Below are 24,343 nucleotides of genomic sequence, written 5' to 3' on the forward strand. Positions count from 1 at the left end.
GTATTGAAAATGGGTTTAAAAGACTCGTAGAACCCTTATATTACCGTTTAGACCAGGGATGGCCAGACTTTTTGGCATGAGAGCCGCATTCAAATACTTTCGTGAACCGCATGGACAGAAGCATTAAATAATAATGAGCCGCATTAAATAATTCGTTAAGAAAATTTTTCTGCATTCTTTTTTTAAAGATATTTTGCCTTACAAAAAAATTAGAAACTGGTGGCAAGAAAGTGCTGTAAAATACTCCATAAAGTTAAACTTAAATTTTTATGAAAAGAAATAAATCTTTCTAAAGAACTTTTTCTAAAAAACTTTTTGTGTACAAATTTCATGTTTACAACTAGTTTTTATGTCTAAATTAAAAAAAAAATTTTTCAAAGTCAAAAACTTTACTTTAAATGTAAGCTTGTTTAGAATTTCAAATTATCTTGAGTGTTTCGAAAAACTCGTTTCAATCAAGTTAAATAAAAATCTGATTCCCTTTTACTCTCATACAAGAAAAACTAGTTATAGAATTGTTTTAAGAAGCATATTCACGTCATAAGTTTTTAAAAAAGTAACAAAATTACAAAGTTATGAATTTTCCAATCAGGCACTAAGATTCTGAACTTTACTGGTAAGTCTCTTAAAATCTGGCTTCAAGGTTGTAGTTGCTGTTCTAAGTAATTCTGACAAATGCTCAGTGGTTAGATTTGCACGATACTTTGATTTGACAAATTTCATAATGGAAAATAAAGATTCACATGTGTATGTTGAACCAAAAATTGAAATAAATTTTATGCTAATCTTTTTCAGTAGGGGATACTTAACCTCAGGCACTATCTTCCAAAATTCCAATAAAGTTAGTGTTTTATGCAGCATCAGAAGATTTTGATCTTCTTGGAGATCTAATAGTTCTGTTTCAAATTGAGATACTTCTTCAACTATGTTTGATGGAATAGGACAACCATTACTAATAATATCAATTAAAAAAGGATTTATTATAAATCCTAAAGATGATTTAAGTGCATGCAAATCTATAAACATTCTTTGAAAGTCTTCTAGTAAATTCTGTAATTTTTTCCTGTATGATTCAATCTTATGGTCATCATACTGAATTGAAGGATTAGAAATAGTCATCTTCTTCGAGGAAAATGGTTAAAGGTTTTTAAAGTAAGATCTCTCTGAAAAAGGGTAATTTTTTTTTGAAAACTAAAAATAGTCTGAGCAAGATCAGATATAATTTTTTCTTTTCCCTGAAGAGATAAATTCAGACTTTGTAAATGTTGCATTATATCAGTCAAAAACAAAAGATCTTGCAAAAAGTTCATATCATCAAGAATTTCAAAAGTCTTTTTCTTTTCAATCAAAAAAGATTTAATTGGTTCTAATAATTCTACGAACTTATATAAAGCATCACTACTTGAAAGCCACCGTACAGCACAGTAAAATGATAGGTCATTTGGTTTGTCAGGAGATCCAATTCATCAATAAAGTTTTTAAACTGTCTGTGATTTTTAGCATTTGATCGAATGTAATTTACAATTTCTGTCACTGATTTTAGAACGATTGAAAAGTTAAAATGTTTTGCTACTAAATGTTCTTGATGAATCAAACAATGAACTGGAATGAACTCTGGATACTTAGGATCACTTTTTAATAAACCAATAAGTCCAACATGTTTGCCAACCATTGCTGGTGCACCATCTGTAGCAACACTAACAAGTTTGTTGATAGGTGCATTGGCTTTAAGTAGAACTGTTTCATGAGCTTCCTTTACATCAACTCCACAAGTTGTATCTTTTAGCTCAACTAAATCTAGTAATTCTTCTTTCACAATTACATCTGATGTTACATACCTAACAAATACTGCCATTTGAGATTTATCTTGAACATCTGTTGATTCATCCAGAGCTAAACTAAATGCTTCACAGTTTTTTAAGTCATTCAAGAATTGCTGCTCAATATCAGCACTTATCTCAGATATTCTTCTTTCAATTGAATGTCGAGAAATAGGAATCTGTGAAATTAACCTTTGGATTTTGCTATTTTTAGGATCTAAAACTAAGAGGACATCTGAAATATTTTGCTTTACAAATTCTCCATCAGAGTAAGAATATTTTACTCTTGCAATGTTCCATGCTATAACAAAACTTGCTTCTGTAGAAATAGTTGATTCTTTACTGAAAGATGAAGCATTCATTTGATTGTTAATTATTGTTTTGAGTAATTCAATTTTATTTTTCCTGTAATCTGAATTTAATGGATATTCCTCGGAAAAATTTATGTTTAGTTTCATAGTGGCGTTTAATATTCCCTGACTTGTTGTGAGCAAGTTCTTTATTACAAATTAAACATATCGGTTTATTTTCTTTTTCAATAAATGTAAATTTTTCTGTCCAATCTTCATTAAATATTCTTTTCTCGTCATCAATTTTTCTTTTCTTACTGTTGTAGCAAAGTGGATTATTGTTAGTACTTACTTTGTCCCACTGATCTCAAAATATAACTGGATAGCGTATTCAATTACCTTTTTCAACAAAAATTGAAATCAAAATTGGCCTCCCAAGATGGCGGCGATCGGAGCTCTTAGCGGTGAATCACCGCCGGTGATCTATGTACATTTTATAAGGCTTTTTACAGAAATATTAAAGAAAATAAATAGAGTTTTGAAAGAAAAACTAGACTATGAAATAAAGTTTTAACGACTTTAACGAAATGAAATGATTTTCAAAAAAAAATCAGATGATTAAAGTAATTATTTTGATACTAAGGTACAAAATATTCGATATACTTTACGATTAAATAATATTTATGCATAATCTATGTACCTTTTAGTTCTTAGTTACCCAATGCAGTGTGCTAGAAGGTTGATAACATGACTGTATGGTAAGCGGCAGTGGTGTCTACTTACAATTTTGACAAATTTTATATTTTCAATTTTTGTAGCAAGATACCAGATATGTACATGCTGCATGAACTATTAGCTGAGTGCTGTGAGTACACACAACTCAGGGGTTCCTTCTAGGATTGTTTAATACATATATGTAATTAATGGATATAGTATTTAATAAAAATATTAAGAACAAAATATTATTTTCTAATATATGTTATTTTACTTATATATTATGCTTTGTAATATTTCAGCTCTCAATAATTGAGTCAATTGTTTTTAACTCGTTATTCAAAACAAATTATTAAGGGAATGTTTTGATGACATATATTTTGTATGTTATCAAACATTATCAACATTATGTATCTTATCAAAAAATTTTTGATACGTAAATTTACAATAAACTATCTGCATTAAATATTGGAATGCATTAGTACTTTCTTATCATCTCAAACAAACCAGTTTTTTAAAATTCAAAGACAGAGGAGGTTTAATTAAACCAACTAAAAGTGTTGCTATCATATGCAAAGAAACTGAAAGATGTTTCCAAAGGTTGCTTGCCTCAATAAATGGCCACCTTCCATATGAAATAGGAATTCAAAATGGCATTTCTAGTGCTGTTTTGAAATCAGTTGATTGCTCAAAAATATTTAATGAACAAACTTCTCATATGTTTGACTCAGCTATAACTGATACCATTTATTTGCACTGATTAAACTTATTTCAAAAAACTATGCAAAAATATATCTTTATCACCTAGGTAAAAAACAAACTGCCAAAATAACTGGAAAAAAGCTTAGGAAGCAGTTAACAAAACTTATCCTATTCAAAAACCAATCAAAAATATTTTTATGATATGATATGATATATATATACATATATATATATATATATACAGTGCTCGAAGTGGGAAAAAAAAGGTAGCGGGATGGTTTTTAATACTTTCTAATCACCATCCCACCTATCCTAAAATTATAGATTTCGTATTTTGTGTAGATTAAATAAAGGAATTATAAATCCCTAGAGTATCCCTATAGTAAAAAACCTATATTAAAAAAACAACTTGAGGTCCGTTATATTCTTAAGAGACTGTCACCGTAAAATATTGAGTTGAGTTTCACATCAAACGTCATTAAGCAATCAAAAAACAATGATATATTTAAACATTTTATTTTTAAACAAGTCTTATTTTTTTGTATTTACCAATTTTTAAATAATTGAAAAAAAATACCATCACATTGAGGAAAGGATTGGCAAGTTTCAATACTCGAAAAATCTGTCACTTCTTTATTTATTTCAGTGTCATTTTCCAAATTACTTTTAGAACTATCACTGCTTAACTTTCTTTTCCTTCCGCTTGCTAGCCATTTACCCATATTTAAAATAAGTAAATTTTTTTTAAATCATAACATTTAATGTTGAGTAAATCTACTGTGTACTATATTTTATTTCACCAAAAAAAACTCTAATGATACTTTATCGAAAAAAAAAAACCAATGTCGCTTTTTGTTGCTTGGTAACTTTTTATTTAAAATACAAAAGAAAAGACACAATGTTTTATAATTATCGATTTAGTTTTTGAAATTTCTACCGCAAATTTTTAAATAACAGCTGAGACTTTAGTTCATTTAAATTCTTTAAAATTGTTTTTACAAGTTTATTTATAGGAGGAAAATAAAATAAAATTTCCATTAATTTATTATGTACCGGGATGGCATCCCACCCCAAAATATGCATAAAAAAAAGAGGTGGGATGGTCTTCAAAATTTAAAAAGGTAACGGGATGGCATCCCGCCCCATCCCGCCTCACTTCGAGCACTGTATATATATATATATATATATATATATATATATATATATATATATATATATATATATATATATATATATATATATATATATATATATATATATATATATATATATATATATATATATATGTATATAATAACTCTAGAAGGAACCTCTGAGTTGTGTGTAATCACAGAGCTCAGCTAATAGTTCATGCAGCATTTATAATTTTTTTAGTGCCTATCTGATGAACTAATGCCTAAAAAACATTTTATCTTAAAAATAAAATCAGCTGCCTACCATGCTGTTGTGTTATTAACCTTCTAGCACACAGCATTGGGTAGTTAAGAACTAAAAGGTACATAAATTATATAACAAATGCTAACTATTTGAAACTTGAGATTTCTGCATAAGCAAACTGATACTTTTTCTTTACTTTTATTAAACCAAATTAATTTAAGCAAATTAAAATTAAAATTTGTACTTAGTTTTATTGAGAATTTTTATTTTATTATATTTATTCTAAAAAACGAAAAACAGAAAGTTAATATAGAGCAACTTATTGTAAGAATATGTTTTGTTAAATAAAAAAATATTTATATTTGAAATTTATGTAAATATGTAATATTCCGTTATTTTTATGAAAAAAATCTTATGTTAAACAAAAAAACTAGATTTTTATTAGAAGATTACATATTTATCAATATTTGAGCTTAAGATATAAAACTTGATTATCATCAGTTTTTTAATTTTCATATCACCATTCCTTAATTCCGCCGCCATCTTGGGAGGCCAAAACTGGCTTCAAAAAATTTTTTGGTATACGCTATCCAGTTATATTTTGAGATCATAGTCCGGTAGAATTTCACCAAAAAAGGGGTCAACCACTGATCTCTATAATAACTGGATAGCGCAACTCCGAGCAAAACTTCTTATTTTTTGACGCCAAAATCGCCATATTGGAAAGCCCCAAAAATTTTAATCCCGTAAGCTTTAAGTTCTGTTTTTCGGCTTATCGCTTTATCGCTTTATCGCACATATCAGATTTCATTGTTCTGGGGCTTTCCAATATGGCGATTTTGGCGTGAATTTTGATATTAGAGATGCGCTATCCAGTTATTATAGAGATCAGTGGGGTCAACCTAGAAAAAATTATTATAAAGACATGTTATATATATTTGGAAAGCTTATTATTTCCTCTTTAAAATGGGTAATTGGTATTTTTTTTTATTTTGGGGAAAAAAAGTTATGACGTCACAAAGATTAGGAGTAAAATACGAAATTTTAAACGTTGCTGATAAATTTTAAGTATGCTGTACAATAAGTTGCGTTGTAACTATAATAACACTTATATTTAAATAATATAAAAGTGTTGAGTATATATATATATTTTTTGTTACTAGAAACATGGCTTTCGGAGCCGCGGGGGCCACAGCCCCCCAAAGGACCTTTTTTGAATTTTGCAAGAGGAATATTTTTGATTTTTTGTTTGTTTTTGTCAAATATTTTTGTTAAACTTTGTTTCTGTAAGTAAAAATGGGTAGAGGGAATAAAAATTCCTTGTTCTACATTTCGAATTTTAAAGTTATTAGAATGTAATATTCTTTTTGTATTCGAAATGTAATCGAATTTTTTTGGCAATATTTATCAAAAACTTTTTAATAAATTATTTATCTTAGTGTTTATAATTATGTAATGATTTGCTATTTTCAGATTTTAATATAAATTATCTGATCTTGTAAGTGATAATAAAACTAGTTCTGAAACTGAAAAATTATGGACTTAAAAAATGAATCCTCTGTATGTGCATTGTGTGGTAAAATGAAATTAGAAGGAGATTCGTTGAGCCAAGTGGGGGCAAGATTTGGAAGGAATGTTGATAACCAAGGAGCTCTTGGAAAATTAATTGAATGTGCTTTAAAATTGGATTTAAATGTATTGGTAAATGAACTGAATAAAAAACAAGAGACAGGAGAAAAGGTTTTTATTCACTCATCGTGTCGAACTAAATTAAGAAACCAATCAAAATCAATTAAACGATCACAAGCATCGATGGAAACTCCTATTGAAAGAAAACGTTCAACTCGATCAGAACAGATTTTTTTTAATTTTAAAGAGCAATGTTTTTATTGTGGAAATATGTGCACACTTGACAGTCGCCATCCTGAGAGAAATAATTTCATAGAAGTAAGAACAAAATCATCAAAAATTTATCATGCAACTCTAGAATTATGCAACGAACGTAACGATTTTTTATCTAAAACAGTTGAAGCTAGACTTTTGAATATAAATGATCTTGTAGCTGTTGAAGCACGATATCACATCTATTGTCGTGCAAAATTTGAAAAACCTATTACTACATCAAGCTGTGGAAGACCAACATCAACAGAAAAGCTTACTGTCTTTAATGCAGCATCCATAAAACTTGAGGAAGATATTGATCTATACACAGTCTCTGAGTTTTACGAGATGATGCAAACATTAGGAGAAGAAATATATTCCCTTAAAATGACGCAAAATAAATTAAAAGAAAAATACGGAGATTCTATGCAATTAGTCTCGCGACAAGGTAAAAGTAATGTAATTATACTGGACAGATTTAGACATATATTATGCGAAAACTGGTACACCAGAAAAAAACACAATTGCAGAGGACGAAAAAATCAGAGTTTTAACTGCAGCAGCAAAATTATTGAGTGATTGTATAAAGAATTTTGACCATAATGTAAAAACGTATCCTTTAATAGAAGATGTAGCTAACAATGAAAACACCTGCATACCCTTATTGCTGAAGGTGTTTATCAGAGAACTAATTCCTGTGCCATTAAAACAAACGTCAATTTCACAAGCATTGTTTTCTGCAGTGAGGCCACAATCAATAATGCCAATGCAGTTAGGTGTAGCCGTTACCGTTGATAATGTACTTTCTTCCAAGTGGCTAAATGTTCTACTTGCTAAACTGGGTTTTGCATCAAGTTACGACGAGGTTTGTTTACTAAGTGATACTTTTATTTGTATTTGTTTTTTAAAAAAATTTTTACACATAACAATATAGAATACAAGAAAAACTAAATTTATTTAACAGGTCATTCGTTACAAGCAGAACATAGTGAAACACGATAAAATTAACGATATACTTTGCCCTGAAGGTACAACATCTATTCAGTTTGTTGGGGATAACACAGATCATGATTTAGCAACAATTGATGGTAAAAATACACATCACGGATTAGGTTCCATATCAATTGCAAATGAAAATTTTATTGAGAACTCAAATAAGAAAAGATTGCCTAGGGATAAAAAAGATTATTGGTCCAACATAAACTTTGACAACCAGATTACAATTTCTCAGTTTTACAGCTCTGACGTTCCGGTTTTATCTCAAATAAAATTTCAAGAATTTACAAAGGTATTTACTTGACTGGGGTTAAGAGGGATAGCGTTTCAAAAAATTAGTGTTTAAATTTCATGTACAGTTTAAAATATAATAAAAACTTCTATAGATACAATTTATTTTGAGATTTTTGATGATATGAGACAATCAATAACTTTTAACTTTCTTTTATTTAAGGTTACTTTAAAGCCAAACCTTGTTGATATACTTTGGAACATGTCGCATATCTTTGAATTACAATGCCCAAGTTGGGCTGCCTACATGAGTCGTCAAGTTAATAATGTTAAAATTGCACTTAACTTTTCCAAAACAGAGCCCGTCACAATATTTGCTGATGACAGCGATATTCTTTGCCTCTTATTACACCACTGTAAATCAGTTGAATCTTTACACAAAATATATTTAACAAGTATGACAAAAAGAGTTGATTGCCAGCATGAATGTTATGACATTGATCAGATTATTGGCAGTACAGCAGAACATGTCATTAACAATATTCTTTTTGCGCACGCATTTACAGGTTGTGATACAACATCAGCAATTCACAATTTTGGAAAGACTTCAATTTTTAGAAAGCTTGAAGCCAAAGACTTGTGCAATGCAGCAAATATTTTTTACCATGATGATAAATCGCCTGATGAGATTGGAAATGCATCAATTTGTTTCTTTCAGCTGCTACATTCCTCAACATCAAATCTACAACAAATACGAAAGCAAAAGTACGAGGAAATGATAAACTCAGATCGAGCTAACACAGACCCTTCTGTTCTTCCACCATCTCCTAGAGCTGCTTACTACCATGGATTGAGAGTATATCATCAAGTGCGTATTTGGAGATGTCTAAGTGAAATTGATCTTGACCCACTTAATTGGGGATGGAAATTAAATGGCTTTATGTACTCACCAATAGCGACAGATGAAAATGCAGGTCCAGAGGATATCCTAAAGGTTGTTCGATGTGGGTGTAAAAACTCCTGTTCGAGTCGATGTTCCTGCAGAAAGATGGGACTTCACTGCACTTCATCGTGTGCTACCTGTCACGGGATTAACTGTACAAATATTGAAAAAGTTGACGAAGAAAATGAACCAGCCCATGACCGTCACTTCTCAGATGTTTTTACATAAATTTTAATTTAATCAGAATAAGTAAGATAAACTTAATGCATAAAGATAAACTTCTTTGTAAATATTTTTTAAGATGCTCTTGGTAACATTACAGAATAATTACGTTTAACAGTATTTTATATATTTTGAATATATTTGTTTTGTAAACACATCTTTAAGTCAAATTTTCAAAAAATTGGCTAAAGTAGCGTCCCCCTCTGCCTTTATACCGTACTTTTAGTTATTATTATTTCGCTTTCAGTTCATTAAACCAACTACTAATACTTAGGAGTAATAAATATAAAAATATATTACATTTACTTGCTTGAATTATAAATTCTTTTAGTAAAAAAACGTCAATTTTGGTGCTTTTCTGCTAATCTTTATGACGTCACAACTTTTTTTCCCCAAAATAAAAAAAATTACCAATTACTCATTTAAAAGAGGAAAAAATAAGCTTTCCAACAATATATAACATGTCTTTATACTAATTTTTTCTAGGTTAAGACTAAATTCTACCGGACTATCAGTGACTTTGTCCATTTCAAAAAAATAAGTTTTGCGATTAAGTAAAGTTGATACAAAAAGAGTCGAAATGAAATTCCAAGAGCCGCATGCGGCTCGCGAGCCACATTTTGGCCATCCCTGGTTTAGACCATCGGTAATAGAAATTCGGTCTGTAAATACCGATTTCAAACAATTTATAAAATTGATAAACGTTGTGATTGTTTTTACATTTTTCTATAATGCTCTTATAATGACATAGATACTTTGTATAATTTAGTGGGGATCAATTAAAAGAGAACAGATTATTAAATTTAATTCCTACTTTTCTTCACACTTGAATGAGAAAAAGTTATTAAGATCAGTTTTATCAGCATTTACATTGCCTTTCTTTAAGATTGTAGAAACCAAAGCTACTGCTTTTCTTCTTGGTTTCCCAGTTCAGTTTAGTGTAGCTGTAAAATTAGGGCCATCCATGAAGTTCTTAGAGAACTCAAGTTTCAAATTTTCTAGGTTTCTTTGTTCTTTACTGCTAATCCTTATCATTCTCATCTTTATTTTCTTCGTTGTCATTTGTATTGATCATTTCATCCTGAATCCAGTTCTTCAAACGTTCATCCATTCTACTTCTTTTTTGCATGATCTTGATAACCTGTTTTCAAACCTTGTGTCTCTTTTTCCAAAATCAAATTTCTCAATCCCCGTTGGTTAATCAAAAATTCTAAATCTTGAGTTTGTACATCAGAATGTAAACGTTTGTTTTTCTCAAAATGTTAATAGTCTGCATGAAACAGTTTCTTATTTTCATTTAAAAACCTTGCACTTTCTTTTTCTCTTTCCTTTTCTTTCAGTACAATTCTCTTATAAAACTAATATTTTCTCTTTATCTAAAAGTGGTTGGACAGACAGGCATATAAACAAAGAAAAACTGCTGTTATTATTTTTTATTATTAATGTTTTAAATAAAATAAAGATCGAGCTGGTTTAACAAAAGTAATAGCATCAAACAGTTTTGCTTTTGCAGGTCACAAGAACTTCTCACAAAATTTCTTATAAAATTTCATTGTCTGCTGCTCTGTGCACAACTTTAGAAGTGTACTCCAGTACCTTAAAGATTACAACAAACAAAAAAAAGAATTGAAATCAAACGAGTTTCATTGGATGATAATGGAGCTTGATGAAGTGGAATAATCATCTAAACTTCTCAAAATTTGCCAAAATTATCATTTAAAGAGATTAGTATGGGTTGTCAGTATTGTTAGGCTAACCCGATAACAGCCAGAGCTGCGAGAGTTCAAATATTTTCAATCTTTACACTTCCCATAATAGTCTCTGTAGAACATGTGAAGCTTTAACATTTTATGTTTAATGGACAACGTTAGGGGGACAGAAAAAGGTAGTTCTTTACAGACTTTAGTCCCGATATCACGTTGAATTCACTCTATTAGTAGATGCTTTAAAATTCTATTAATTGCTCCAAAAATTGGTTTGATGCAATCATGCTTTCCACATGATTTTGCTGATTTGTTTTGTTTTCAAGTGAACAAAGTGTAAATGTGTTCTTAGTATTATTTTGTTTCCACTTTAAAAGCGAAAAATCTAAAGTAGTTATTTATGGCCAGAATTTCTATTTTTGATGGTCAAGACGTTAGTAAAAGGGTTCTAAAATTATTAACAAACTGGAGGTTGTTTATGCGTGCATCTGCTCCTCAATAAGCGTTTATCCCTGCAAGAGTGTAGAAATGACCCAAGAATGCATACATAGTCATGAGTTTTGCAACTATGTCATTATCACATTGCGTCTATTTGGAAAACATTTATATTTCTCATGTCGAAAAAAGAATTTAATCATTTTATAGAGTTTGCGAAGATCAGATATTTTCCCCTTATTTTTCATCAAACTCTGCAAGTTCTTCCATAGTTTCATAACAATTATCTGCACAGGTTCGGAATATTTAAAAAAGGACTAGAAAAGAGCTGAAAACTTTATTAAAATGATGAATATGATAACGAAACCTATTAGATAAAAATCAGATCCAATGATGAAAGGAGAAACAGTCTATAAACGCATCAAATGAGAGGCGTATAGAGCCAGAGTGGCCTTTACCCTAAAAATTTCCCAATTACGTTTTAAGCACCTACAAAAGTGCACTATTAATATGGAATTAGTATTTATTAGTATAAAAATATTTACTTATAGATACAATCATCTAATTACAGCTTCAGTTGAATTTCCAGAATTACTTTCAAGAGGTCGCCCCTTGGAGCTAGTCTAGCTCAAGACGCTTCATATAGTTTTAGAAGATTTAACTTATATATTATACTAGCTGAACTACCCGGCGTTGCCCGGGATATTAAGTTAAAAAAAATTGAACGTTGAAAATAAACCCATTGTTGAAAACAGTTTTAAAAAGTTGAAAACAAAACCATCATGATGAACAGTTGTAAAAGGAGTTTTTCAAAATTTTGCCTCCTTGTGGTACTTACTGTAGTAACCAAGGTGAGCCTTCACGAAATAAGGTACCCCGCAGGATCAAAATTTTGGAACCAAACTTTTGCTTAAAACCTTCCCCTGGTAAAATGAAGGGCTCATACCATCAGAATAGATCTAAATGATATTTACAAGACTTTGTGCTATTGCATTAGAGTTGTTTAAACCTAATAATAACATCGAATATTTAGCTGTTTTACATTAGTTTAGATTAGGTTAGTTTTACATTAAGGGGGACGATGTATTATAACCCTTTAGTTAACGCCTATACTAGGGATTTAAGGAAAACATTGGCGTTTTTATTTTCCGTTACTAACGAATAAAGTACGAAATTATATATCAGTCTTTTGAAATAAATCAAGTTTGAACTATTTTTTGTATTCAGTAATAAGATTCCAGTGTAAAGTTTGTAGATAGCTCTCTCTCTCTCTCCTCTCACTCTCTAAAAACAATATATATATATATATAAATAAATATACATATATGTATATATATAAATATATATATATATATATATATATATATATATATATATATATATATATATATATATATATATATATATATATATATATATATATATATATATTTATGTATACACACACATACATATATATATATAGCAGAGAGAGCTTTTCACAAGGTCATCAATAATAGCTTCGATAATAATTTTTTAAAGCAGGCAAGGAGGTTACATTTTTAACTAAATAAGTAAATATAATTACTCAATTTGAACTTTAAGTAAAATTACCTTATCATCCTTTGTTATAATGTTAAAAGGAACGCAGTATTTACCTTGAAAATTAAGAATTTAAACTTGAATTTTTAGTTAAATATTTAAACGCGCTGGAAGTTTATGAGACTGCCCATTACATATCGTTTACAAGAACGATAACACAGAACTTAAACTGTGAGCATAAAATATATGGAAAGAAATAGGAAAGTTAACAAAATCTTTCCTTCTTTCAATATACGCTAATCCTTTAACGTTTTTATAAATTTAAAAAGATATTACTATATCAAAGCCAAATAGATATGAAAACTAAGTTGCTTCAGATTCTTTGTATTGCTAATGTTATCATTTTACTATGGTGACCTCTGTGCTCAAAAAAAAAAAAAAAAAAAGGTCTTCGTTTTTATTAACGCCAATTGTTAATAAAAAATTTAACTTTTTAAAACGGACTCGAATAATCTTAGAGCTTAGATTTAATGAGCCTAAGGTGTTTTTATTCGCAAATTTCGATCGCAACAACCTTAAGAACGAAGAACCAACCAAACCTTAAAATAGCGTTAAAATATATGATTTTACCAAATATTTACATTTTTAAACTTTGATAAAAAAATTGAAATAGAGAGTTACGTTATCATATTATTTAAAGTTAATGAATATTTAAATGAAAAGTTGTTTAACTTTTAAAATTAATTTCCATGTGAAGCAATAACCCCCGGTTATTTTTTAAAAGTTATTTCAAATAATCGGAGAAAAACCAGAACTAAAATGGAGGCGAATGGTGTGTGATCCAAGTGTATATCTCATTGACACACAATTATTTATTTATGTAATTTGTACTTAGAGATTTAGCAATGGATAGTATTAAATACAAAGCATGAGGTTTTCATTTAACCGTTTATTGCTATTCCTAATGCATTTTAAGTACTTTTTTGGTAAGTTGTTAAAATAATTACACATCCTATCGGCAAAGTTACTTGCGAATGTAATTTACTTTTTGATAAACTATTTTTGAAAATAAAGTAATGCTTTGAAAATAACTTTCATGACTACAGTTTTTGTCACATATTATAGCCAATCTGTACACAAGGATGTATAGCATGCACACAAAAAAAGGGAATTTTTAATAAAAAAAATATAATAATATTAACCAGGGAATTTTTAATAAAAAAATATAATAATATTAACCATTTCCTCTTACATTTAATAAAAATATAATAGCTTAATATTCCACTTGTTTTAGGGTGTTCAACAGCTGTTTACCACATACATAATAACTAATATATAATAACCAATACATAATAAAGTTGTATTTACTTTTACAGTATTAAGTTTTTTTAATAACTGATTTTATTTTATTATAAAACTGAAAACTTTTTAGCTTCATTTGCTCAAGATAGTGATGAAGTTCTATATGCTACAAATCATGAAATTCTCCTCTATCAAGTCACTCTACAAAAAAATATAACCTTGGCAGAAAATTTACATGATGTTGTCGAAATAGATTTTGATTATGAAACTCAAACTTTATTCTACGTTTCAGAGTCTCGAAAAATACATTCCTTGAACATTATAACAAAAGATGATAAGGTATTTTTAACTAACCCTGATAAAAAAAATGTTTTAAAATTAGACTTCAGTTATGTTCTACATCTTTGAGTTAAATTATTAGTAGTAAATATATTCAAAGTATAAATTTTATGATTTGTATTTTTAGGTCTTCAGTTTATATAAGAAAGTTTTGTATGGTTTGTACAGAAAGTTTTGTATGGTTTGTACAGAAAGTTTAAATTAAGTAATTATATATATATATATATATATATATATATATATATATATATATATATATATATATATATATATATATATATATATATATATATATATATATATATATATATATATTAGTTGGAAGTATAACCTTCTTGCCAGTTTAAAATAAGTAATATCAAAATTTGAAGTGCTGTTCATAGAAAAATTTATCATATTGTAAAATATTTAAAAGAAAAAAAAAAATAGATAAATAAGTTTTTTATTATATCTTGCTTTTTACTTTTATTATTCTTTACCATCTTAGTCAGGTTTTATCATCTTAGTTAGGTTTTTTTTTTAATTGGAAATCTTAATACTTAAAAAGATGTTTGCTGCTTGTCTGTTTGTTATAAAAGTTAGTATTTTAATGTTGTTTTTTTTTGAGTTATTATCATCATTATTGTTGTTGTTGTTGTTGTTGTTGTTGTTGTTGTTGTTGTTGTTGTTACTATTTTATTATCATTATTATTACTATTACTATTATTACTATCATAGTTATTATTATAATTATTGTTATTATTATTATTATTGTTATTTACTTATTTTAAATCTTAATTTATTTCATGAAGGTTGTGTTGGATAACGAGCAAGCAGACATTAAGCATCTAGCAGTTGATTGGATTACAAAAAAGCTTTATTTCACTGATCAACTCACAAATAGGCTAGAAGTTTGTTCCTTTGATGGTTTAGAAAGATCTGTTCTATTTTATAGAATGTCTAACAACCCAAAAGGACTGACAGTGTTTCCAAGCAAAGGGTAAAAATAGCTTGTGCTAATTAATGCAGTAGCATATATAGAGCATATTATTTAAAACTAGTTAGGGTTCCAAAACAGGCCAGAGAAGGAGAAAACAAGTATGAAAAACTTAAAGCAATCTTTTTTTTTCTGGAAACTGAAGAATGTTTTGAACTTTTCCTATACTTGGAAATTGTTTGTTTCTGTAATAGTAAATCTCTACCTTTATATTAAAACTTAATGCTACTTTTTATATAAAAATCATAATTTACAGTTGTTTACTTTTGTTTTGCTCTTTTGTATTACCAATTTTATTAAGAAATTCTTCAAAATTTTATTAAAAAAAAAAAACTATTAAGAGAAGTTTTTTTTAATCTACAAACTTTTTTTCTATAAACTTTTTTAAATAAGAAGTTATTTGAATTCAGAAAGACATAAAGACAATAATCTAAATAACTTGTTGTTCTTTCTAGCATTTTATTTTTGACTGATTGGGGAGATAATGCACGTATAGAGAAAATGAATATGGATGGAACTGATCCTCAAGTGTTTGTAAGCAAAAACATTTTAGTCCCAAATATAATAATTGCTGATGAAGATCAAATTTACTGGTTTGATGGTCTAAAGCTCACACTTGAATCAATGCGCATTGATGGCACTGATCGGAAAATTATTTTTATAGCAGAAGATAGTACTTTCAATCATATCATAAACATGGCAATAGTCAGTTCACGAATTTATTTTTCTAATTTAAAAAAAAACTCCATTTCATCTTGCAATAAATTCAATGGTTCTACTTCACTTTGTCGAACAGAGGTGTCTGGATTGTTAGAAGTTTCATCCATCAAAGCATATGGGAAAAAAATGCAACCTTTTTGTATGTTTTAAGTTATTAGTTATTAGCTTTTACATTCAGAAGATAAACACAATTTTTTAATGTGATCTTTTTTGTTTGTTTTTTGTTTTTTTTTGTTTGTTTGTTTGTAGTTTCATATTATTTTTCTTAGTTAATTCTGGTTGTCATAGAAAAAATGGTGGATGTAGCCACCTTTGTCTTTTAAAGCCTTCAGGGTATTCCTGCAGTTGTCCCACAGGTTACAAGCTTTTAAATGATGGGCAGACATGTGCAAGTGGTAAAAAAATTCACGTCAAATTTTAAATATAAATTTAAATAATTTGAATGATGATCTTTTATTTCTCCTTCTTTTTATATTCTATATTATTTTAATTTACTACTTTATAATAATTTTTTTTATTCTTGAATATACAAAGTGATTGTAAACTATAGTAATAAAATTTTGTTATTAGCTATTGAGAAGTTTGTTTTGATAGCAACACGTCCTGATTTGAAAATTGTTTCCTTGGACACCACAGATTTTATTAGCATAAAGCTTCCAATATCTGGTTTAAGAACAGTTTCTGCAGTAGATTTTGACCCAGTAGAAATGATGGCATATTGGACTGATACATTAGATAATAGATATGGTGTTATCAAAAGAGCATTCCTTAATGGATCAGGTAAACAATAATAAGATTTTAGTTGCAGTTTTTTTTATTATAACTTAACTATTAAACCTTATTTTAACTCTTGTAATTGACACTTATTGTGTTCATCAACAATGTAATAAATATTTGTGAATAAAATAACATAAAGAAATGATAAAAAATTTAAAAACAGGTTTTACTTGAATCGCAAACGAAACACGTATTTTTGTTTTTTTAGTTGTTGAGACTGTAGTACAAGATGGGTTTACCTTGCCAGATCATTTAGCAGTTGATTGGATTGCGCGTAATTTATACTGGACGTGTTCCAAGTATAATAAAATATATGTGAAAAATTTAGATGGCTCAGCCAGTGCCATTATTGTTGATGGTGGCCTCGATGCACCAAGAGGAATTGCTGTTGATCCAGAATATGGGTATTAATCCTTTTTTTTTGTTCAAATGAAATGATTTTTTTTATTTCTACTAAATGTCAGTTAAAAGATTTTTTGTGAAGATTTTTGATTGAGATGATTTTGTGAAGATTTTTGATTGAGATGTATGATTTAAAATCAAATAAGTTTCTGATTTAAATTGTCTTTAATTTTTGTTTACTTGTTTAGTCGACTTTACTGGACTGATTGGAGTTCTAAAAACCCTAAGATTGAATCTTCAGATTTGGATGGAGAAAACCGCGTTCAACTTGTTGATTCAAATCTTCATTGGCCTAATGGTATATCTCTTGACTTTAAAAAACGACGTATATATTGGGTAGATGGAGGTACAGATATGATAGAGTACTATGATTTGAACAGTAAATCTAGAGGTCATCTAAGGTCAAGCACACCCCACATGTTTGGTGTCTCGGTTTTAGATAACTTTATTTATTGGACTGATTGGACTGAGAGATCATTATACAAGATGGATATATCTAATGAAAAAAAAATTGTATGTTTAATCCTAAATTGAATTTGCTTATATTTTAAAAATTTATCATATACATTTTTTTAAATCAGTCTGTTTTTGTTTTTTTTTCTTTATTATTTGTAAATATAAACTCTTTGTTTATTTAAAAAGTTGGTTGTTAATGATATCCCTGACATTATGGGTGTGAAAGCTGCAAGTATTAAAGCCTCTGGTACAAATGCATGTTATGGTAATGCTGGATGTTCTCATTTCTGTTTTTTCAAGCCCAGTGGCCAAGTCAAGTGTGGGTGTCCAAATGGTTATGAGTTAAATCCAAATCAGAAAAGCTGTAAACGTAAGTTTAGTGGGGAAAAAAAAAAGCTTAGTTCAAAGATTATTTTAGGAATGCTCAAGATCTGCAAATTTTAGTTGGTAATAAATTATATAGCCATTTTATACTTAAATTTTTTCACTTGTTTTTAGCTCTTGAAGCCCATCTCATATATTCTTCTAGTACATCAATCAGTACTCTTTCTTTGGAGCAAATTAATAGCACAGGTATTCTAAAAGTAAGCGGTAGAGATTTGACTTTTATGGCAGTGCATTTGAAAAGTGGTACAATGATTTGGGTTGAAAATTCAGGCCAATGTGCAATCAAGCGTGCTCCTCTTAACCACACTAGTGATATAACTATTTCTCAAACAGGATTTAATAATTTTGTTGGCGGTTTAGCAATAGATCAAATTAGTGCTAATGTTTATTGGAGTCAACAGAATAAAGTTGAGGTATCTAGATTAGATGGGCGTTTTCGAAAAACTATTATCAGTACTGATAGACATGTTCGCACCACCTTGTTGGCTTTGAACCCTCTAACAAGGTATTTTAATATCCTTAAAATGAATATGGTTTTATTGATGAATTATAGAATTTAGTGGAAAAGACTTACATCAGAAATATTTGTTTAATTTTACTTTAATTGCAAAAAGTCTGTATAAAATTGTTAATAACAGGCCAAGATTAAGAATAAAAAAAATTTTTCAGGAAGTTATATTGGATAGAAGAGGCTACTAATCATTCAGCTGTATATGAATCAAATCTTGATGGCTCACTGCAACGGTTTATCATAAATATTACTGAAGAGGTCAAGGGATTAGCTGTTGATATTAACGATAGCAACATATACTGGATTGGGGGAAATAGTCATAAAATACAACGAATTAATCCCAATAATATTTCAACAACAGTTGTTGCTAATGGTCTTGATGAACCAGTTGGTCTGTTGGTTTATCTTGATAGATTATATTTTTGCGAATCATTAAATTCTGAAGTATCAGGCAGAATATCTTCTGTGAGGAAAGAGAATGGAGAAGGGAAATTGAAGTTTGCTATTCATGGCAAATGCGAAAACTTAGCTGTTTTACATACTAACATCCAAGCAGGTAACAATTTTTCTTTCTTAAAGTCAATTTTTGAAAATTTTAAAGATTTTTTTTTTCTTTTTAATTAGAATTACTTTTTAAATTTTTTAAATTTGTCACTAATGACTTGTCATTAAAAACTTGTATAACCCTCTTTGTTAGTTAAAAAACACTATTTTCATTTTAATTAAAAAGACCAGTTTATCAACAATATATTTTTTTAAAATCATGTTATTTAAAGTAAAAATATTTAGAATAAAAATATTTAAAATCCGAATATTTTGAGAAATATATAAAGAATGAAAAAATTTTACAGTTTAATATTGTTTTAAAACAATGCTAAACTGTAAAATATTTTGTAATAATATTTCATTAAATTATATTGTAAAATGTTATATATAAATTATAGTAAAAATTATTTTCATAAAGTCACTTATACTTAAAAAAGTATTTTTTTAAAAAACATTTTTTGCAAAATTTGGGTAAATAACATTTTAAAACATTTATCTGATTGTTTTTTTTTTTTGTTTTTTTTCATTGATTTTTTTGTTATTTGAGTTTTTGATTATCAACAAAATATCTTAGAAATGCCTTTGAAATGAGAAAAATAAAAATCAAGTAATATTATGTGAAGAGTTTATTCTTATGCTTTTTTTAAAAGTACATTTGCTCTCTGTAATTTTATTATCTTAGTATCATTGTTTTAAGTATGTAGTACTTTATTTATGTTTTTCTTATCTAGGTGGGAATATCTGTGAATTAAATAATGGTGGGTGTGAACAATTATGCTTTGCAGTAAATGCATCAGAAAGAAATTGTGAATGTGAGACTCACTATAAACTTAACCCTGTTGATGGCACTTGTAAAGGTGAGTTGTTTTTATTTTTTTGTTTTGTCAATTTATATTTCTTTTGTAATCTCTGGAAATTTCTTTTCAACTTCTAAAATGTTCCAATAGATTTGTATTTGATCAGTCATTAAATTTTTTCTTTAACTATAATTACTTAGTAAAGTTAATATTTTTAGGTTCTGAAACTTTTTTATTCAGGTCCTCAAACATTTATTCTGATCAGTGAAGAAACAACAATTTACCGAGTTGTCTTCTCTAAATTAACAGAAGTTCCAATTCATTTAAATTTTCCAACATATATATCTTCTTTTGAATATAATATTAATACACAAACTTTATATTGGTTGGATGAATCAAAGCATCAGATCTTATTCTCTGAAAATGGAGATCAAAAAATGGTTGATCTGCGAGCTGCAGATGCATTTCCTGTCTCTTTTGTTATTGATTTGTTCACAAATTGCCTCTATTGGATCGATGGGATTAAGCATACAATTTCATACGTAATGCTTAACAACTCTCAAAATTATGGAACAGTATTTAATATGAAAGGATTTTACCCAATGAACCTGGCCATTCTACCAGAGAAGGGGTTAGTATATTAATATGTTATATTATAAAATATTTTTATAGAGAGTGGCGTTAATTTGCGTTACTATAATAAAAATGTAGAAAATAAGAAGAAATAGCATTTACCTTTTCATTTAAACCCATTCTATAAAATAAATCTTCTCAAATTTAAAGATATGAACAAGCAAATAAACAGACAAAATGTTTCTTAAATAAATATTACACGTGTCAGAAAGCCTCTCAAGTACATGACCTTGAACACAAATAAAACTTATGTCTTTGTATACAACCTTTTCTACTCTTCATGAGTATTCTTGTTGTTGTTTTCAACAACCAAGGATTTTAATATGATGCATATCTCCTTGAGTTTAAAGTTCACATACTTTGTATTCTGGCAGTATCTTCACTCTTCAGTTAATCACAAGTTGTAAAAATTAATTTATTGTTTGCAATCTTTCTAACTGTGATGATCATAATAAAGTAAGAACTTGTTTTTCATAAAATCATTACATCACATAAATAAATCTGTAATACATGTTTAATTGTTCCAGCAATTTAATACATTTTACAATTTTTTATTTATTCTTAGGCTGCTGTTTTTCATAAGTGAACAAAAAAATATTGGGCATTATTTACTTTTATCAATTCGCTATGATGGTTCAAACTTATGGGAACTTCAGAAAATAGGTTTGATTTCTGATCAAAAATCGTATTACGATATTGCTGTTGACCATAAGAAGAATCGTATTTACTGGCTTGATAAAGCCAAAGCAACAGTACAAAGTGTTGATATACAAGGTCATTATTTGTTCATATATTGGTTTAATTGTTGATAAATTATTACTTTTTTCAGCATAATCATTTCTGTTTTTATTTTCTTTGTTATTGAGTCTGAGCTAGAAAAGGAAATGTGAGTATGATTGAGTAAACCCCTTGGTGAGTGTGAGCATCCAAATGAGGTTATAATTGTACCTATAAATAACCTAGGACAAAGTCATCGTTTGCAAATCAAGTTTAACAGCCAGAAATTCACCCCAGTTGCAATCAGTGTTTTTGATACATATCTTTATTGGCTTGATCATGACATAATTAACCATGAGACAAAATTGAAAAGAGCCTTATTAGACACAGAAGTGAGCAAGGAAATTAAAGTGCTTGAGAGAAAATATAAAAAAGTCAATGATTTACTTATTGTAGACATCTTCCGGTGGGAAGGTAAGGATTCAAATACAAAAAACACTTTTAAATTTGGAATGTAAAAAAAAAAAAAAGGTTTCAATTTTGTAAAAAATTTTTTTAGAAAAGAATCCTTGCAAGAAAAGTAACGGTGGTTGTAGCCATATTTGTTCTGCAGTCATGATGAAAAGTGGAGAGCAATATGCAAAATGTTTGTGTCCTCTCAATTTTACACTAGATAGCAGCGACAGAAAAATTTGTAAACGTATGTTTGATTTGTTTTTTTTTTTTTTTTGTTTGTTTTTTTTTGTAAATTTTTTCCCTAATAAAATTCTAAGAGAGATAAGTTAAACTCATCATTGGTTTATTTCTAAACAGAATAGCATTTTTCCAGTTGTTCTTTTAGCAACAACAACAAAAATACATTATTACAGAACAAAAATAGTTTACAAAAAATCTCTGTTGAATTATATAAATACATTTTGTTATTGTCAAAAAAAAAAAGTGATGTGGTGATTGTGAAAGTTGATTTGTGTAATCTACTAGTTTAATCTTGAATTTTTATGGTTATTGATTATTTTTATTATTAGAAACTTTCTTATTTGAAAGTCAGTTTGTTTCCATTAATTACTAATTGATTTTTAGCTCAAGATGAGGTCAACTGTCCATTTTTGTGTAACAATTTATGTGTGAAAAACATTGTACAATGTATAGATTGCTTTGAAGATGATTGCTGTAAGTAATGGTTATTTGTTGCTTGTTTATCTGTTGTAACTTGTTATTTTGTTATCACTTCTTATATTTTCTTTTTGTTATAGTATGTTCTAGTGGGGAGTTTAGATGCCTGGGTAGCACATGCATTAGTGCTATTAAAGTTTGTGATGGAACAATAGATTGCATCCAAGGTGATGATGAAGAACCTGCAATGTGTGACCATTTCAATAGTAAATAGATGTTTATTAAAAGATATTATAAAGCGGAAAATATTTTTGAAGGCTGAGTATCCTACTATATTCAAGTTGTTGTCTTTTTTTTTTTTTTCTTCAAATTTTTTTTTCATTATTTTTTATTTAGATTCCTTCACAAAGCCAACGCAAGGAACTCTGTGGAAGCCTCCGAGAGTTAAAGTTTATCCTACTGCCAGTTTTTCAAAATATCTTGCTGGAATTATTTCTGGTGCTATCTTAACAACCCTAATGTTTGTTTTTGGTTTATACTTCTGCTGTAAAATGAGTCATCGAAAATTAGAGCGTCTAAAAAAAGAGCAAGAAATATATCAGTTTGGTATTTATACCGAGCAACTCATAGTCCTACCAGATACAAAATCTAAAGCAAATAATAATTTGTTACCTTTTTATCGTTACATTTCGGGCTCTTCAGATAATGTTTCTGATAGTACAAAAGCAATAAATCCTCCAACTCCTTCTACAGTGTCAACAATCATGTCAAGTGTGAGCCAACGTGCTTCAAACAATTATAGGTCAAACAATTACAGGTTTTGCAATGAAAAAGAAATTCCAGCACCACCTGCTACGCCTTTGTATATGCCCAGTGATATTGAGTCTGTAATGACATCTTCAAATGTTGATGTTTCAAATTGTGTTAATAATCAATGTGGCTGTAATGGAAACTGTTCATATTGTACATCAAAATATAGACAAAAAGATTTCTTTGCAGAGCAGAACTGTTCTAGGGTTGTCCCCTCAATATCAACCTCTTTTGTTAGCAACGATGTTACACCATCGGTTGCAAGCTCTTGTTTAAACAGAGATTCGTCAGCTAGTGTTTTCTGCAATTCAAAGGTATATTATCCAAGGACTAAGTATTTAAATGTAAGAGAGCCTCCCCAATGGATAAAAAGCAGTAATATGCATCGTATTGCAGACGAGATTTCTGTTGGACCTTTGCCTTCTCTTGCAAGTGACTCTGGTTCATTACAAAATGAAAGTAGTCTATCAATACCAAATTTGAGCATGACTGCAGATAGTGACTGTTACCATAGTTATGCCCCTCCTCCTTCCCCAGGAACTGAATATCTTATGTCTACATCTCACGATACGAACTACTTTCTTTCAACAGATAATGTTTTTCAAGATGACTTACCTTGTGAAAGAGATTTTCTCATGCAAACAGATAATGAAAGGTTGCATATTGCCTAAAACCTGGCAGACAAAATTTTATTTTTAGGAATTGAGATGAAGCATTAAAAGCTTTGATAATTTTTAAGGAATTGTGAATACTGTTTATAGTCCTTTTTCTTGTAATTTTTCTATTGATTAAAAAAAAAAAATCGTTTTAAAATGCAAAATTGATAAAACACTGTTTTTATTTTTCATATGTAAGTGAATCACATAATGAATGTCTATATACATGCGTATTTTAAGGTCGCTTTCTTTCATATTAATATTACTTGCCATATGTATTTATATATATTGTAACGTAATATTTCCGATATATAAGTATAAATGTATGATATATATATATATATATATATATATGTCTGCTCATGT

At 28.6% G+C, this 24,343-nt stretch overlaps 3 protein-coding genes and 1 pseudogene across 4 annotated transcripts; 2 read left to right on the forward strand and 2 right to left on the reverse strand.

Annotated features, from left to right (window-relative positions):
- Positions 1-588: 588 nt before the first annotated feature.
- LOC149887205 (EPM2A-interacting protein 1-like) lies at positions 589-1,119 on the reverse strand. Its single transcript, XM_090091484.1, has one exon. It carries the CDS (start codon positions 1,117-1,119, stop codon positions 589-591), a length of 531 nt encoding a protein of 176 aa, XP_089947610.1.
- Positions 1,120-1,375: 256 nt separating this feature from the next.
- On the reverse strand, positions 1,376-2,278 carry LOC145182652 (protein ZBED8-like). Its single transcript, XM_080057839.2, has one exon. It carries the CDS (start codon positions 2,276-2,278, stop codon positions 1,376-1,378), a length of 903 nt encoding a protein of 300 aa, XP_079913965.2.
- A 3,440-nt stretch (positions 2,279-5,718) lies between these two features.
- Positions 5,719-9,296, forward strand: LOC149887206 (uncharacterized; annotated as a pseudogene). Its single transcript, XR_016453708.1, has 3 exons — positions 5,719-7,649; positions 7,749-8,072; positions 8,235-9,296. The product of XR_016453708.1 is annotated as an uncharacterized LOC149887206 (transcript).
- A 4,325-nt stretch (positions 9,297-13,621) lies between these two features.
- LOC145189694 (low-density lipoprotein receptor-related protein 6-like) lies at positions 13,622-24,008 on the forward strand. The gene is made up of 19 exons (XM_090090304.1): positions 13,622-13,821; positions 14,268-14,476; positions 15,268-15,455; positions 15,908-16,311; positions 16,442-16,567; positions 16,743-16,952; positions 17,158-17,353; positions 17,540-17,864; positions 17,994-18,177; positions 18,306-18,699; positions 18,864-19,261; positions 19,983-20,108; positions 20,289-20,679; positions 21,247-21,455; positions 21,645-21,872; positions 21,958-22,098; positions 22,479-22,568; positions 22,652-22,777; positions 22,908-24,008. Exons 1-19 carry the CDS (start codon positions 13,764-13,766, stop codon positions 23,990-23,992), a joined length of 5,088 nt encoding a protein of 1,695 aa, XP_089946430.1. The 5' UTR covers positions 13,622-13,763; the 3' UTR covers positions 23,993-24,008.
- Positions 24,009-24,343: the final 335 nt, after the last annotated feature.

Source organism: Hydra viridissima, unplaced genomic scaffold, assembly GCF_058129835.1.
Source record: "Hydra viridissima isolate aposymbiotic clone 2 unplaced genomic scaffold, HvirCarnegie_v1 scaffold_6, whole genome shotgun sequence".
NCBI classification, from domain to species: Eukaryota; Metazoa; Cnidaria; class Hydrozoa; order Anthoathecata; family Hydridae; genus Hydra; species Hydra viridissima.

Coding starts and splice junctions, on each gene's coding strand:
- LOC145189694 (XM_090090304.1), top strand. CDS start 13,764: ATGAGGTTTTCATTTAACCGTTTATTGCTATTCCTAATGCATTTTAAG. Junction 17,354..17,539: donor GCTGTTGATCCAGAATATGG/GTATTAATCCTT, acceptor TTACTTGTTTAG/TCGACTTTACTGGACTGATT. Junction 21,456..21,644: donor ACAAAGTGTTGATATACAAG/GTCATTATTTGT, acceptor TAAATAACCTAG/GACAAAGTCATCGTTTGCAA.
- LOC149887205 (XM_090091484.1), bottom strand. CDS start 1,119: ATGACTATTTCTAATCCTTCAATTCAGTATGATGACCATAAGATTGAA.
- LOC145182652 (XM_080057839.2), bottom strand. CDS start 2,278: ATGAAACTAAACATAAATTTTTCCGAGGAATATCCATTAAATTCAGAT.